A 12,703-nucleotide genomic window follows, 5' to 3' on the forward strand; every position below is an offset into this window, starting at 1 on the left:
ACCTCGATCAACTTATGTCTCTTTAAACCGTTTCCAGCTTCTGTGTAGAAAGATTTCCTAGACCAAGATTGACAATAGCACAAGTTAGGCCAGGGAAGCTCGATTAGGTTAGATGTATGTAGATTATCGACTTTGTCCGCGGTGATTTTTGATTGGAACTGTGATCAGCCTCCAGGTTGTGAGGCGGCCTTGTAAATGATAAACTGAATGGGCAATGGTTATCCGTTAGGGTTTGGGAGTAAAGTATTGGTGGAGACTTCCAAAGTCCCCACATAATCATCCTACGAGCTTTAAATCGATGGTAGACTACAATTTTAAATTCAGGTATGCTCATGGCTGATAAATTACTAGAGGCAAGATACACTTGAAGTACATTTGATCGTAATCAAGGTCTAAAGCATAAGGTATGTGGTAGGTGACTGGGTGGAGAACCTGAAAAGCGTCGATATCTCGAAGGCCTGCACAGCGGGCCAAAGTATGATTCTACACTATTATCAGAGAGCATATTTACAGTTTATGGTGTCTCGAACAGCACCACTCGCTTTACTAAGGTTTAGGAGTTTCGATCGGGTGTGCCTTTACGGCAAGTGAGCACATACATGTATTTATCCATTAAGAGAGCTCAACACACGTTGTGTGGGATAAGAAAGGTCGTTTTTGCGTTTCTCGAGCTGAGAATGGAGTGGGAGCGAGGATGGGGGAACGACGCTGAAAAGTAAATTTAGGAGCGCTCGCTAGCTACAGTACCCTTAGCTTAAAACGAAAACACGCTTCCTATTTTAGACTTCATGATCAACGATGTCATGACATGAACCAACAACTACGTAGGTGATAGGTCTTTACCCTCTCAATAACCCCTTTTTTTCCCACCATGAATACTGCACTCCCTCTATATCCTTTCCTTCATGTTTTAGAAGCTCATCTCCATAGGCATATCACAATGTTTTGGTTCAGTTGACTATGGACAATTTTCAATTATCAAAAGATTTTTTCTTTTTCGGCGCCAAACTACTAAGGCTATAAGAAAACTCGTCGAGGCCAGACTAATCTTTATTAATATTGCCAGTATCGTTCCGGTAAATACCGTGGTTCTCTGGCATTTTTGCAACAATCTTCAGTATGATACACCAATTCATTTTTTGAGGATTCCGTTTGTAACATATAGCACGTATTGAAACACCGGATTACAGCTTACTCTGAAGCACACTGACACTTTTGTGTAGCATATGGGTCCATGGGGTGTTCTCTTTCCCGTTATTTTACTGGGCCCTGGACCTATTTTTGTATGGGCATTATATTAGAGTTACGATATCACCCCTATACCTACTTAATGCAGGTTTGGGGCTTCGAAGGTCCACAGAGTTCGAAAACGCTCACAGGTGGGGCAGTTCCCACGGACATAAGCACATCCTGATCCAACCTCTTTACCATCATTCACAAACCCACATCCACCAAGGACTGAAACACATCCCGATAGTTATCAGAAATCTCAATTCATATGGTACGATCATTAGGATATGAGGTCTGAAAAAATCCCACCCTTCCAGGGGCAATACTAACTATATCAAAAAATTTCCACAACAACGCCAACAAGGTCGCCACGTGACAGCCAAGCTGACCCATAATTGATCTGTCCGTTCCGTAAGTACATGTATGTCCCACCTTGCAAATTGAATCTCAGCACTGATGACGGTTGTTCGTAGACCCTTCTAAAGAGGAAAGATAGCTTTTTTTAGCAAGTGGCGAGATTAACAGATCTCCGGTCAATGAATAACAACGCTTCAAACCTATCCTACTCAAGTGTTGTCGCTTTCCATAACTCTGACGTGCAAAATTCCCCGCACTTCAGTAGCATGTAGCACCTTTTTTCAGAACACACGCTCAACGAAGAAACCCAAAAGACAAGCACTTTCAACCCCTCCCCCCGACCATTCATCTAAGCAAGCACGGGCTTCCTAAGCTGCAGGTAGGCAGGCGGTGTGGGCCGTCGGCGAAAAACGATAAATAGAGGAGCGAAAAAAAAAGAAAAGAAAGAAAGAAAGAAAGCAGGAACCAAGCACCGCCGCCATCACTGCACGGTACCTGGGCCTGGGTACCTGGGGAAAGAGGGGCCACCCAAGAGGCAATAAGAGTCAAAGGTAGGGTGTCAATCCAGATTCCGATCAGTTTAGCGGCACGCGTCGCATTCCCGATTCCTTCGTTCGTCCCGGAAAAACCTCAATAGTTATTTCAGCCTCCTCCGGACTTTTCCTGTGATTCCACCCCCTGTTCGAGCTAAGCTTTTATTCTCCCCGGATTATCTCTGGCTGAGTTTGAGGTTGTTCCTGTTGATCTTCTCGTTTGTCGTTTCCTGGTTCCGGTTGTCTGTGTTCACTTGCCTCGTTGGCTATTCAGAGTTGTGATGTGTGGTTGGGCGCGTTCCATCGGCTGCTTCCAAGGCTTCTCTTGCATGGACTACGAGCCCCTTCTCTGATTTTCCCTCACACGTATTAGGTTTTCTTGCGTATTCCATGATTCTGTCTTGCCCTGTCGTATCTATTTTATCCATACCCGTTCTTCATACCCAGCGATTTTCCATCCGAGCCCCCTTACTGTAGTGGCGAACCTTATTTGCGATACCTTCTGTCGTTTTCATATACCCCCTCACACATTCTCTCCTTCGTCGTTCAACACTCATTCCCTATCACACCCCCCTCCCATCAAATATTGCCCCCAGTCATCCTCAAACGTGGGTGAACAGACTTTCGCCGCGCCAAACACATACGCCTTAATATACACACTCGCTCACTCATTCACTCACTGACACGCACTCACACGGCCTACAGCTACTATTACCGCCCCAGCTCGCAAGATTGGTCCATTACACACCACAAACGCACACACACACCCACTTGCTAGCTCCGCTTGCATATACCCCTCCTAAACCCCTTGGCCTCCCTCGATTCTTTCCCCCTCCATCATGCCCGATACTTCTCTTCCGGGTCCTGGTTCTCCTAAGCATGATATCCGCCAGAAAACCCCTTTGCCTGCATCGTCCCTGAAAGACTCCTCCCTCCCTTCACAAAACTCATCACCATCAAGCCTTCCATCCTCACCAACTACAGTTAAATCATCTTCCGACGCGCCTAAGGGGAAGGGGAAGGCGGTCAAAGATGATCGCGATTCCCCCTCATCAGAAGCGAAGGGCAAGTCGCTCAAGAGGCGTCCCAGCACAACAGCCTTGCACCTTGAGCAATACATAACACGCGATCACCTTCACGCAGCAGCGCTCATCTCGCAGACAGAAGCGTCACACGACCTGATACGTAGTAAACGACGCGAAGCAGAATACTATCAGTCCCTGCGACGCGAGCGCGTACACAACCCCGGTGCGATATTTGGTTACGGATATCAAGGCTATGGGAACGGATCAACCAACGGCAAGGCGCGGATTTTGTACCCGTGTGAACGGAAAAGGCCAGGCGCAAGGAAGGCGCGGGAGCTGAGGCTAACACGGACGCAGCTACAATCTCAAGCCGACTTGCTTGAAGCATTAGTCCCCATCAGGCTGGACATTGACTATGATAAAATTAAGTTGCGCGATACATTTACATGGAACATGCATGATCGGACGGTACCGCTGGAACTGTTTGCGGAGCAGCTTGTGGAAGACTTTCATCTGCCATTAACACCGCAGTTGGTGCACATGGTGTCGAATTCGATACGGGATCAGGTTACGGACTACCATCCCCACATCTTCTTTGTGGACGACCCGCTAGATGTAAATCTACCATACACCGCATACAAGAATGATGATATGAGGGTACTCATCAAGCTTAACATCACAATTGGACAGCACACACTTGTGGATCAGTTCGAGTGGGATATCAACAATCCCCTTAATTCCCCCGAGGAATTTGCCCAGCTTCTTACCCGTGACCTTTCATTATCAGGCGAATTCACAACAGCTGTGGCACACTCTATTCGTGAGCAAGCTCAATTATTCACTAAATCGCTTTTCATTACCGGACATCCGTTTGATGGACGCCCTATTGAAGATGAGGACATTCGTTCTGCAATGCTTACCTCTCCTCTACCATCCATCTTTCGTCAACCTGTACTCGCAAATCACTTTACACCAATGCTGTACGAGCTTTCTGATAACGAGATGGACCGTGCTGAAAAATCACTGTCCCGAGAGCAACGACGGAAACGTCGTGTCAACCGTCGCGGTGGGCCTCAGCTTCCCGATCTCCGAGAAGTACCAAAAACACATAGGTCCCAAATTGTTTCGAGTGTTTTGCCAGGTGCGGTACAAGAAATTTCGGAACTAAAGAGGAGCATGACCTCCAAGGTAGTCAAGGATGGCGAATCCGACGACGATTCTTCGGAAAGTGATGCGGAAGAGACTCCCCCAGAGAAGGCAATCCCCGGGTATGCCAATATGACCAAACGTCAGCGTATTGCTGCGCAAAACGCACTCCGGTCTTCAATTGGGCGCTCGGCAACCCCAGAAGTCTCCGGATTCCACCGAGACCATCATACTCCTCTCTCTCTAGTCCATACCCACCATTACCCAACCATGACTCGTCGGCCGGGAGTCCCTATGCATCTTGATAGTGCACTTATAAAGCTCAAGATCAACAAAGATAAGCTTGCGAAGCTAATCGTAGAAAATGAACGCCGGGATAAAGTGAAGGCCGCACAACAAGCCGCTGCTGCCAATGCCGCTTTCCAGCAGCAACAAGCTCGTCAACCGATTACCCAGCAGCAGCAGCAAACCCCGGCACCTGCTGCAGCGATGATGCCGCCTGCTACCCCAGCAAATGCTTCTGCCGCTCGACCAGCTGCAAGCCCTGCGACACCCGCAGCGCCCTCTCCCTCTCCAGCTGCGCCGGCAACACCCGCCGCCGCGACCACCCCTGCCACACCGGCTCGCCCAGACGCATCAAACCCCGATGTAAATCCCACCTGCCCACATTCAATCTCATTTAGAAGATAAACACTGACAATTATATACCTAGCCCGTTCCTGAATGGCTCACTCAGGCACTTGCTGTACTTCAAAAGCAATACAGCCAGGATAATTTTGAAGGGATGATGCGACAAACTGCGTATGATGTAGCCGACCAGCAGGTCACACAGGCTGGCGCAGGTGTCAAATTTAGATGGATGCCCAGGATTAGATGTCACGATTGCCCAGGCAAACTGTACACCCCCGGACCAGATAAGACAGTAGAAAACTTTCTCATGCATTTGAAGAATCGAGGACATAGGTATGTTGGCGCGTTCTGTGTTCTAAACTAGGATTGTTTTCTAACATTGGGCGCGCAGAGAGAGAGTTGATGCAAGAATTAGTAAGGCTGCATCAAAAGTAGCAGCCAGTGGAGGGCTTAATGAATGAGGCTTTTATGGCGGTGGCGGTGGCGGTGGCATGTTATGTATTTCCTAACTATTATCCCCTCTATTTCTTTTTACCTTTTTACTTTACCCATGTATTTTTTTTCCGATCATTTCGATTCTGGAGGTTTTATTCTTGTCTTCCTTTTTTTTCCATTCCTTCTTTCTTATTTTTCTCTCTTGACTGGAACTTCTGTGGGCCTTATCTCTATTTCGTTCGTTTCTTTCTTTCTTTTCATCCTTTTTATTACCAAGCACGTAGAGCTATGGGGACAAAAAAAAAACCGAGATCGAGAACCCGAATCCGGATCGGTAGGCGAAGAAGAAGAGTAGGAGGATGGTGAAGATGAGGGGGGGTTGTATGTGTAGGCAAAGACCGGAGGGGGCGGACAGCAGGTTGGTAATTAACTACTAGAAACTAACTCAACTATAACTCAAAAAAAGCGATGTTTAAAGTATACATGCGACGTTTGATGTAAACTAAGTAAGGTATGGATTTTTTTTTTCTTTTCTCGGCTTTCTTACTTGTATCTTGGCGGTATGGTTCATGAAATATCACTCGCTATGTTTTTGTTCTGAAACCTCCCCGGGAAATCCCGGGTCGATCGGAAGGAAAAGTGATTCTTGATGACGTATTGGGGATGTGTTTTTGTGGACAGCGATCTTGGCGGGGGGGGGTTGTTTTTGGGAGCGGGTTTGCGTAAGCGGGAAGAGTGTGTGTGCATCTACATCTCTATTTCTATCCAGCCGGCTATGTCCAGTGCTTCGGTGTTTGGGATAGAAAATCTCAAGTCCGCCATGACAATGGAGGAGGGTGTTTGTAGTCCTTCATATTATTATTGTAAACACATTCTAAACGCCAATTACATGTCAAACACAACTACGTGTCTAGCACTTGCAAGATAGAGTACACCCAACACTCAAACAACCAACCCCCACCTCTCCTCAGCCCAGTTATCCCCAAACTCCAGGCATTCAGAAGCCCACAACACAACACAACACCTCACCTACTGTAGGTACCTGCACCCAGATACAGGTTATGGTTACATGCACCTAACCTACATGTAGTTCACACCACACCACACCACAAAACCGAGTGACACTCCATGCTTAAACCCCAACCCACCAAACCCAACCCATCCCGTTCTATCCATCCATCGCAGATATCCCAGATATCTGTACCACCACCAGAACTCGCAACCCAACCCCCCCCCCCCCACTTCTCCATATGTACCCCATATTCTAATCACCCCACCCCTACGCACCCCCTCCCCCTATGCACGCAGAGAAAGCTTATCACCCACACCCCCTCCCCATTCACCAGCGGGCCAATTTCGGGCCGAGGAATCGCGCGGCCCCCCCCCCCCCTCCCTCCCTCCCTTGCCGGCCCGCACCGTTCCGGTCCGGACGCAGCATGTGAGACATCCATTTGCAACAGCACAGCTACTCTACGTACTCTATGGTATGAGAACTGCATGGAACGGGAACGGGTTTTGCTTGGTTGGTTGGAAGGGGGGGGGGGGGGGTGGTATCTAGATGCCTCTAGATGCCATTGCACACACGTATCTATATATTTCCCCACCCCTTCTATGCCCTTGGGGCCGGGGGTATATTCGGTACCAGCTAGAGCTATGGAGGTAGGTAGCTAGCCAGCCAGCCAGCCAGCCAGCCAGCCAGCCAAGGGGCGGTGGTTGGGGTGGGGGTTGGGGTGAAACCCACGGTCTACATGAAGAAACATGAAAAAAATAGGAGACCTCATCCCGAGGATATAATAATGAGCCAAACACATTCTGTAGCCAATAAAAAAAAAGAAATTGAAAAAAAAAAGACGTCAAAATCGTGTAATAAAAAAAACAAAAGAACTCCGTTGATTATTACGCAAAGAAAAAAGTATAACAAAAGGAATTAAGGAAATAAGAGAAAAAAAGATAGAAAACTCCAATCGTGATTTTTCTTTTTTTTAGTCCCTGCTGTACAGGCGGGCGGGTACTGTAGACGGTCTTTCTTTCGAGGTAGGTAGGTAGGTCAGGTAGGCCCTTTTGATCCGAATTGAGGACAGACACCGAGCAGGGAGAAGACGTATCCTGAGGAAAGTAGGTAAGGTAGGTAGGGGAGATTATTGATGGCGACCAATTATCCAACCAGCCGGCCAAGCTTGTCAAGCCGGAAGATTGAAGATTTCTTAGGGAGCCCAGGAAACGGCAAAAACACAAAAACACCACCCAGGCCCATTAACCCCCACCGCCGGCAAAACATTCACCCGGCCCCCCCTGCCCGTCAGAAAGCTCATACCACGCGGTCACGACGATGACGTCGCCGCGGCGGCGGCAGCAGCTGACGACGAATCCGCCCGCTCCTTGCCCTTCTCCTTCTCCTTCGGCGCCTCCTCCCTGTACAGGCCATGCTCCCTCAGGTACTCAATGACCACATTCGGGAGCAGATAATGGACACTCATTCCCCATCTCAAAAACTGCCTGATCCTCGTACTCGAGATGTCATTCGCAATGAGCTGTCTGACGATATGGATATTTCCGACCCAATCGCGGCCGCGCTCGTCGCCCCACTCGCGCAGCGGGTCCAGCGCGTCCGACACGGCCGAGCCGCTGCGCTCAATCACAAAGATGCCGTAGAGGCCGAGGATGTGGTCGAGGTCCTCCTTTGACCAGACGCCGGGCTGCGACATGGTCTGCAGCAGGTCCGAGCCGCCGAGGAGCATGACGCGCGCGGGGCGGTGCTCGTCGCTGGTGGGGGAGGTGCGGATGCCGCCGAGGACGGTGTTGATCTCGTGGTTGATGTGGTCGAGGACCTTTGCGGTGGGCTGGTAGCTGGATTGCATGGCTTCCCAGGGGTCCACCATGAGCCAGTCGGAGGTCTGTTCGCATGCTAGCTCGCACATCCGGACACTGTAAGAAAGGGAGGGGTTAATTAGATGCTATGAATTACTATAGGGTTGCGGAGGAGGAGGAGGAGGAGGAGGGTCGTACCGGTGCGCGGCGCTGGCAAGACCGGCTTTGTTGTAGTAGTCGCTGACGGGGCTCATGTACCCGCCGACGACCTCATAGACGTCGCTCATGTTCTGGCGGACATGGTCAACGGCCATCTCGAACATGCGCAAGTGCATGTGTGTGATTGGGGAGAAGGAGCCGCATGCCACGACCACCAGCGGGGTCTTTGAGGGGTCGGTGAGCGTGCGTTGGAGCCGTGCGGCGGGGAAGCTGTAGTTGCTCATGTCGCCGCTGCCAATTGCCGGGGAGGGCGTGGGCGAGGGCGTAGACGCGGACGTGGGAGTGTCGGAGGTGGTCATTTTTGCGTTGTGGTGGGGGAGGGGTGAGTCAGCCTTTTGCTTTGTTTGCAGTGGGTTTGGTCGTAGCGAGCTGGAGCGAGTGACAACGGAATTGGAGGAGAGGGGCGGGTGCAGTAACGAGAGATGGAGAGAGAGAGAGAGAGATCAGGAGGAGGAGGAGGAGAATAAAAACAGAAGAAGAGGAAGAAGAAGATGTGAGAGTGGGGGTAAAGAAGAAGAAGAGTGGGAGGAGGAGGGGAGGGGGAGGGGGAGGGGGAGGTAAATAGAAAGTATGCAGCTAATGGTAATACACCGTATGTAGTAGCTACCCTAGCCGTCCGTGCCCAGGAAAAAACACGCGGAGTTAAAGCACGGAAAAGCCTAGATGTGAAAGTGTGTAAGGCGAGACGGGGCGATAACGTGCTTTTTTCTTTACTATTATCGATTTGCTACTCTCTCTTCAGCAGCACTTTTTCTTCTTCTTCTAGATACCCCACGGTTCTTATAAATGCAGCCCACACTGCTCTCTTTGCTTTTCCTGCTCGTGTTCTGCACGCATCCTTGCCCCCCCCCCCCCCGGGATGGATTTGCTTGTTGCATTTCAACTGCCTGCCCCCCAAATCCTCACACGCTTTGTTGTATTGTGTGTGGACCTCTTGCTACGCGTATCGTATGTAGAATCCCAAGCCCCGCCGCGCCCGCCGATCCTGCGATATGTAGCAGAGCAGATCATGCAGGCCCGGTACGGTACACACTCTACTCTACGTGACACCCACCCACCACCACCATCTTCTCTCATGAAGATCACAGTCAGTCAGGGCCCAGCGGATAAAAAAAAAAACCTGAACATCTAGCAACATGACATCCATCCTGCATCAATTGTCTTGTCCCCCCCCCGCCCCCTTCCCCTTTGTGCGCGCCTTCATCTACTCTACCCAAAACCAGGCTTTCCAAACCTGATCTGATCTACCCTGTACATGGAACCTAAAACCCGTTCTTCAAACCTTCCCTTCCCTTCCCTTCCCTCCGGTCCCGCTTACATAATCCCGTACACCCACCACCATCCGATCTCCCCCCAGCAAAAGCAGGGTGCATCCCTGCAGCCCGTCATGTGCAACTAGCGAGACGAGTATGTAGGAGAACCTTCATGACTCGGCCCTTCCCTTCCTGCTGGCTGGCAAAAATGGGGGCGGTAGAGTCATAAATTCCCTTTTGGGGGGGGGGGTTAATTGTGGTTGTGGTGGTTGTAACGTTGTAGTGTAGGTACTTTACCTACATGCATGTATCTACAATGTACCTACCAGGGTGTTTGGTTTTTTCAATGGCTGGCTGGGTGGGTCTTGGAGTAGAAGAAGTCAGACAGAAGGCTGTAGATACACACATGATTCAATTCAATTGTGCCTGGAGAATCAACTCAGTGCACGCGATGTCGGTTGGTTGGTTGGCTGGTTGGTTACGTGTAGTTAGTTGGTGGAAGTGGCCGTTTCAGCACCGCGGCTACCAATTGCAACCCGCTCCCCAAACAAGGCGTATGTGGTAAACAATTGCAACATGGTGTGTAGATGTAGAAGCCTTACATCTAGCCCGTATCTATCCGGTATTGAATATAGCCGGCCGGTTCTTGTAAGTTATGTACATGTATGTATGTAGGTCGCCGGAACCCCCCCCAAATCTTTAAGGGCTGCGTCATGGGATGTCACTCGGTTTTGCCTCTGCAAAGCAGGCATGTATAAAACAGGCTTGGTTCTCCCGTGAGGATATGTTGTGTCTTTTACGGCTCACCACCGGCCACCATGGTGTCAAAGCTAGCATCGAATGAATGAGCCCGGCTGCCTGAGCTAGGAGGAAAGTGTCGGGCCAAGGCCAGCCATATACATGAAACCGTCACACACACACATACGTGAAGCATGGCCATGGACGCACCCCAGACCCGCACGGCCCGGCCGGATCACGCAGGGGGGCAGCTTGTCTTCTATAGAGCTGTCTCGTGGTTGTCGTGTGGGGGTTGATTGTCGATGGTACTCTCACTCCCTAGCTAGCTACCCTATGCAGCGAGTCCACCACCACGTAGCTAGGCGTAGCAGAACATCCCCGACGCCTAGCTCCTAACTGCTGGTTTTACATGCGGGGAAAGGCCTCATAGCCGGTACGCGGTGAAACCGGCCGCTTAGGGCGGGGAAGTCAGAGTATGGTGCTCGGTGGGGCCGAGTGATGGGCTGTGATTTGTCGCTTGCGAGCTGTTACTGCGCGTGTGGGGGTGGGGGAAGGGCCGGCTGTGGTGTTCTTGGGGCTTCCTTGTTACGGTTGATGGAGGACGTGTGTGAGGTTCGCGGGTTTGCGGGTGGTCGGTTCTATAGAAGTCTAGGCCGTCTATGTCTGGGTCTGGGACTGGGTAAGATTAGATTGAGTTGGGTTGTTTGGGTGTAGTTGGCAAACCCCAGCTAAGCGCTAGACGCGTGGTTGTGGCATTAGCGTTTATGTTTACAACTCATGATATGGAGGCCTAAGGCCACCATACCCACACTCAACTATCACCACATCACGTGCGTGGTATACAAATGATTGTAAGAGAGCGCTCGAGCGTGTAGCACCTCAGCTGCTTACACAAAACTTACGTATGGCTGGATATGTGCCCCATTGTGCAACTGTGAAAGTCTTGTATGACTTACCGGCAGGACCTGTTTCTGATCAGCAGGAATATTCCGAATCATTTCTTCCATTCCCCAAGGTCAAAATAAAGTGGCCAAACAGGAAGGGAAGGGCACTCGGCCAAAAAAAAAAAAAAAAAGCTATTCTCGTCTTGGTAGGGTCATACTTGCTATAAATTTGCAATCAAGTTCTTCCCGGCCGGCCCATATACCTCTTTATAAACTTCCATAGTACTGCCTCTCTGGCCTCTAGTCGCCATAGCCACCCGGTACTGTACGTCCCTCAGCGGCAGCACGCCCCCTCCGCTCTCCTCACATCTTGGCTCCTTCACCAGATCCCCGTTCCACATATTGTTTTGGGATGGGAGGGGAAGAAAAAAAATATTTTGTCATACCAGCAAAAAGAGTTCACAGCCTAGTGCTGCTACATCTCCTACTCTACGTCCGGAGGGGGGGTCGAACGATCGTAGCTTTTTGTATAAGGCAAGACCCCTATACCGCTAGACCATTCAACCACCCCTATGCTGACAGTGATTTCGTTGGTGCTTTTAGCTGTGTGGTGTGTGGACGAGTCGGCTCTTGTTTTTAAGCTAGCTTCAATGGTAATACCGCATGAGATGAGGGTGGCTCGAAGCCAGAACGGTTTCTACACTCTATGGGTTAACCCCTTCCCGTGGTAAAGATGTGCGCACTTCTCGCAGCAACGAAGCCTCCGGGCTGTCGGTTTCCCTCTGTACTACTTGTATTTACATATATAGTAGTACTTGCCGGATTTTTTTTTTTATTGGGTTCGACTCTTTTACTCCAGGTCCAATAACTAACAGCGATCAGGCATGTGAGATATATCGGGGCCGGTGAAGCTATGGTTGGGGTGCATGATTCATGATGGGCAGCTAGGGCTTCCTGTAGATAGTTTTTTATTCTAGTCTTTGTAGTTGGGTTTGAATTCCCGAACCCGGGGATGGAAAGAAAAAAAACTACATATGATTTGTATCCCTTGTATACGTAGGAATTGAGCAATTTCTGATCATGGTCTAAAATTCGTTCAAAGATTAGATTCTAGGTCCCTTCCGCACAGGAGGCCTTTTTTTTTTTTTGGGGGGGGGGGGGGGGGGGTTATTATCGATAGTACAAACCTCCTGATGAATACTTGTACAAAGAAGATGGTACTATTTAGACCGTTGAACCTGTATGTTATATAGGCTCATAACCCATTTCACGTGGGGGATTTCCCCTCAGTTTGCTACTTGTATTCTAAAATAAAAATATGAACAATCTCTTCGATTCACCTAAAACCCTTCTTGGTATTCCCACAACCACCTACCACCCACCACCCACCACCCACCATCACCCAACGTGCAACCCAACTCAACCCAACCCACCAAACCAATCAC

At 49.8% G+C, this 12,703-nt stretch overlaps 2 protein-coding genes across 2 annotated transcripts; one reads left to right on the forward strand and one right to left on the reverse strand.

The window, feature by feature from the left end:
* Positions 1-2,959: 2,959 nt before the first annotated feature.
* On the forward strand, positions 2,960-5,382 carry LAJ45_05640 (uncharacterized protein; the record flags this gene model as incomplete). Its single annotated transcript, XM_046115210.1, has 3 exons — positions 2,960-4,939; positions 5,004-5,254; positions 5,313-5,382. The coding sequence occupies 3 exons, from the start codon at positions 2,960-2,962 to the stop codon at positions 5,380-5,382; spliced, it is 2,301 nt and encodes a 766-aa protein (XP_045971732.1).
* Positions 5,383-7,677: 2,295 nt separating this feature from the next.
* LAJ45_05641 (uncharacterized protein) lies at positions 7,678-8,682 on the reverse strand (the record flags this gene model as incomplete). Its single annotated transcript, XM_046115211.1, has 2 exons — positions 7,678-8,281; positions 8,363-8,682. 2 exons carry the CDS (start codon positions 8,680-8,682, stop codon positions 7,678-7,680), a joined length of 924 nt encoding a protein of 307 aa, XP_045971733.1.
* Positions 8,683-12,703: the final 4,021 nt, after the last annotated feature.

The sequence above is a fragment of the Morchella importuna genome (assembly GCF_003444635.1).
Source record: "Morchella importuna strain M04M26 chromosome Unknown Morimp01GS015, whole genome shotgun sequence".
Classification (NCBI taxonomy): Eukaryota; Fungi; Ascomycota; class Pezizomycetes; order Pezizales; family Morchellaceae; genus Morchella; species Morchella importuna.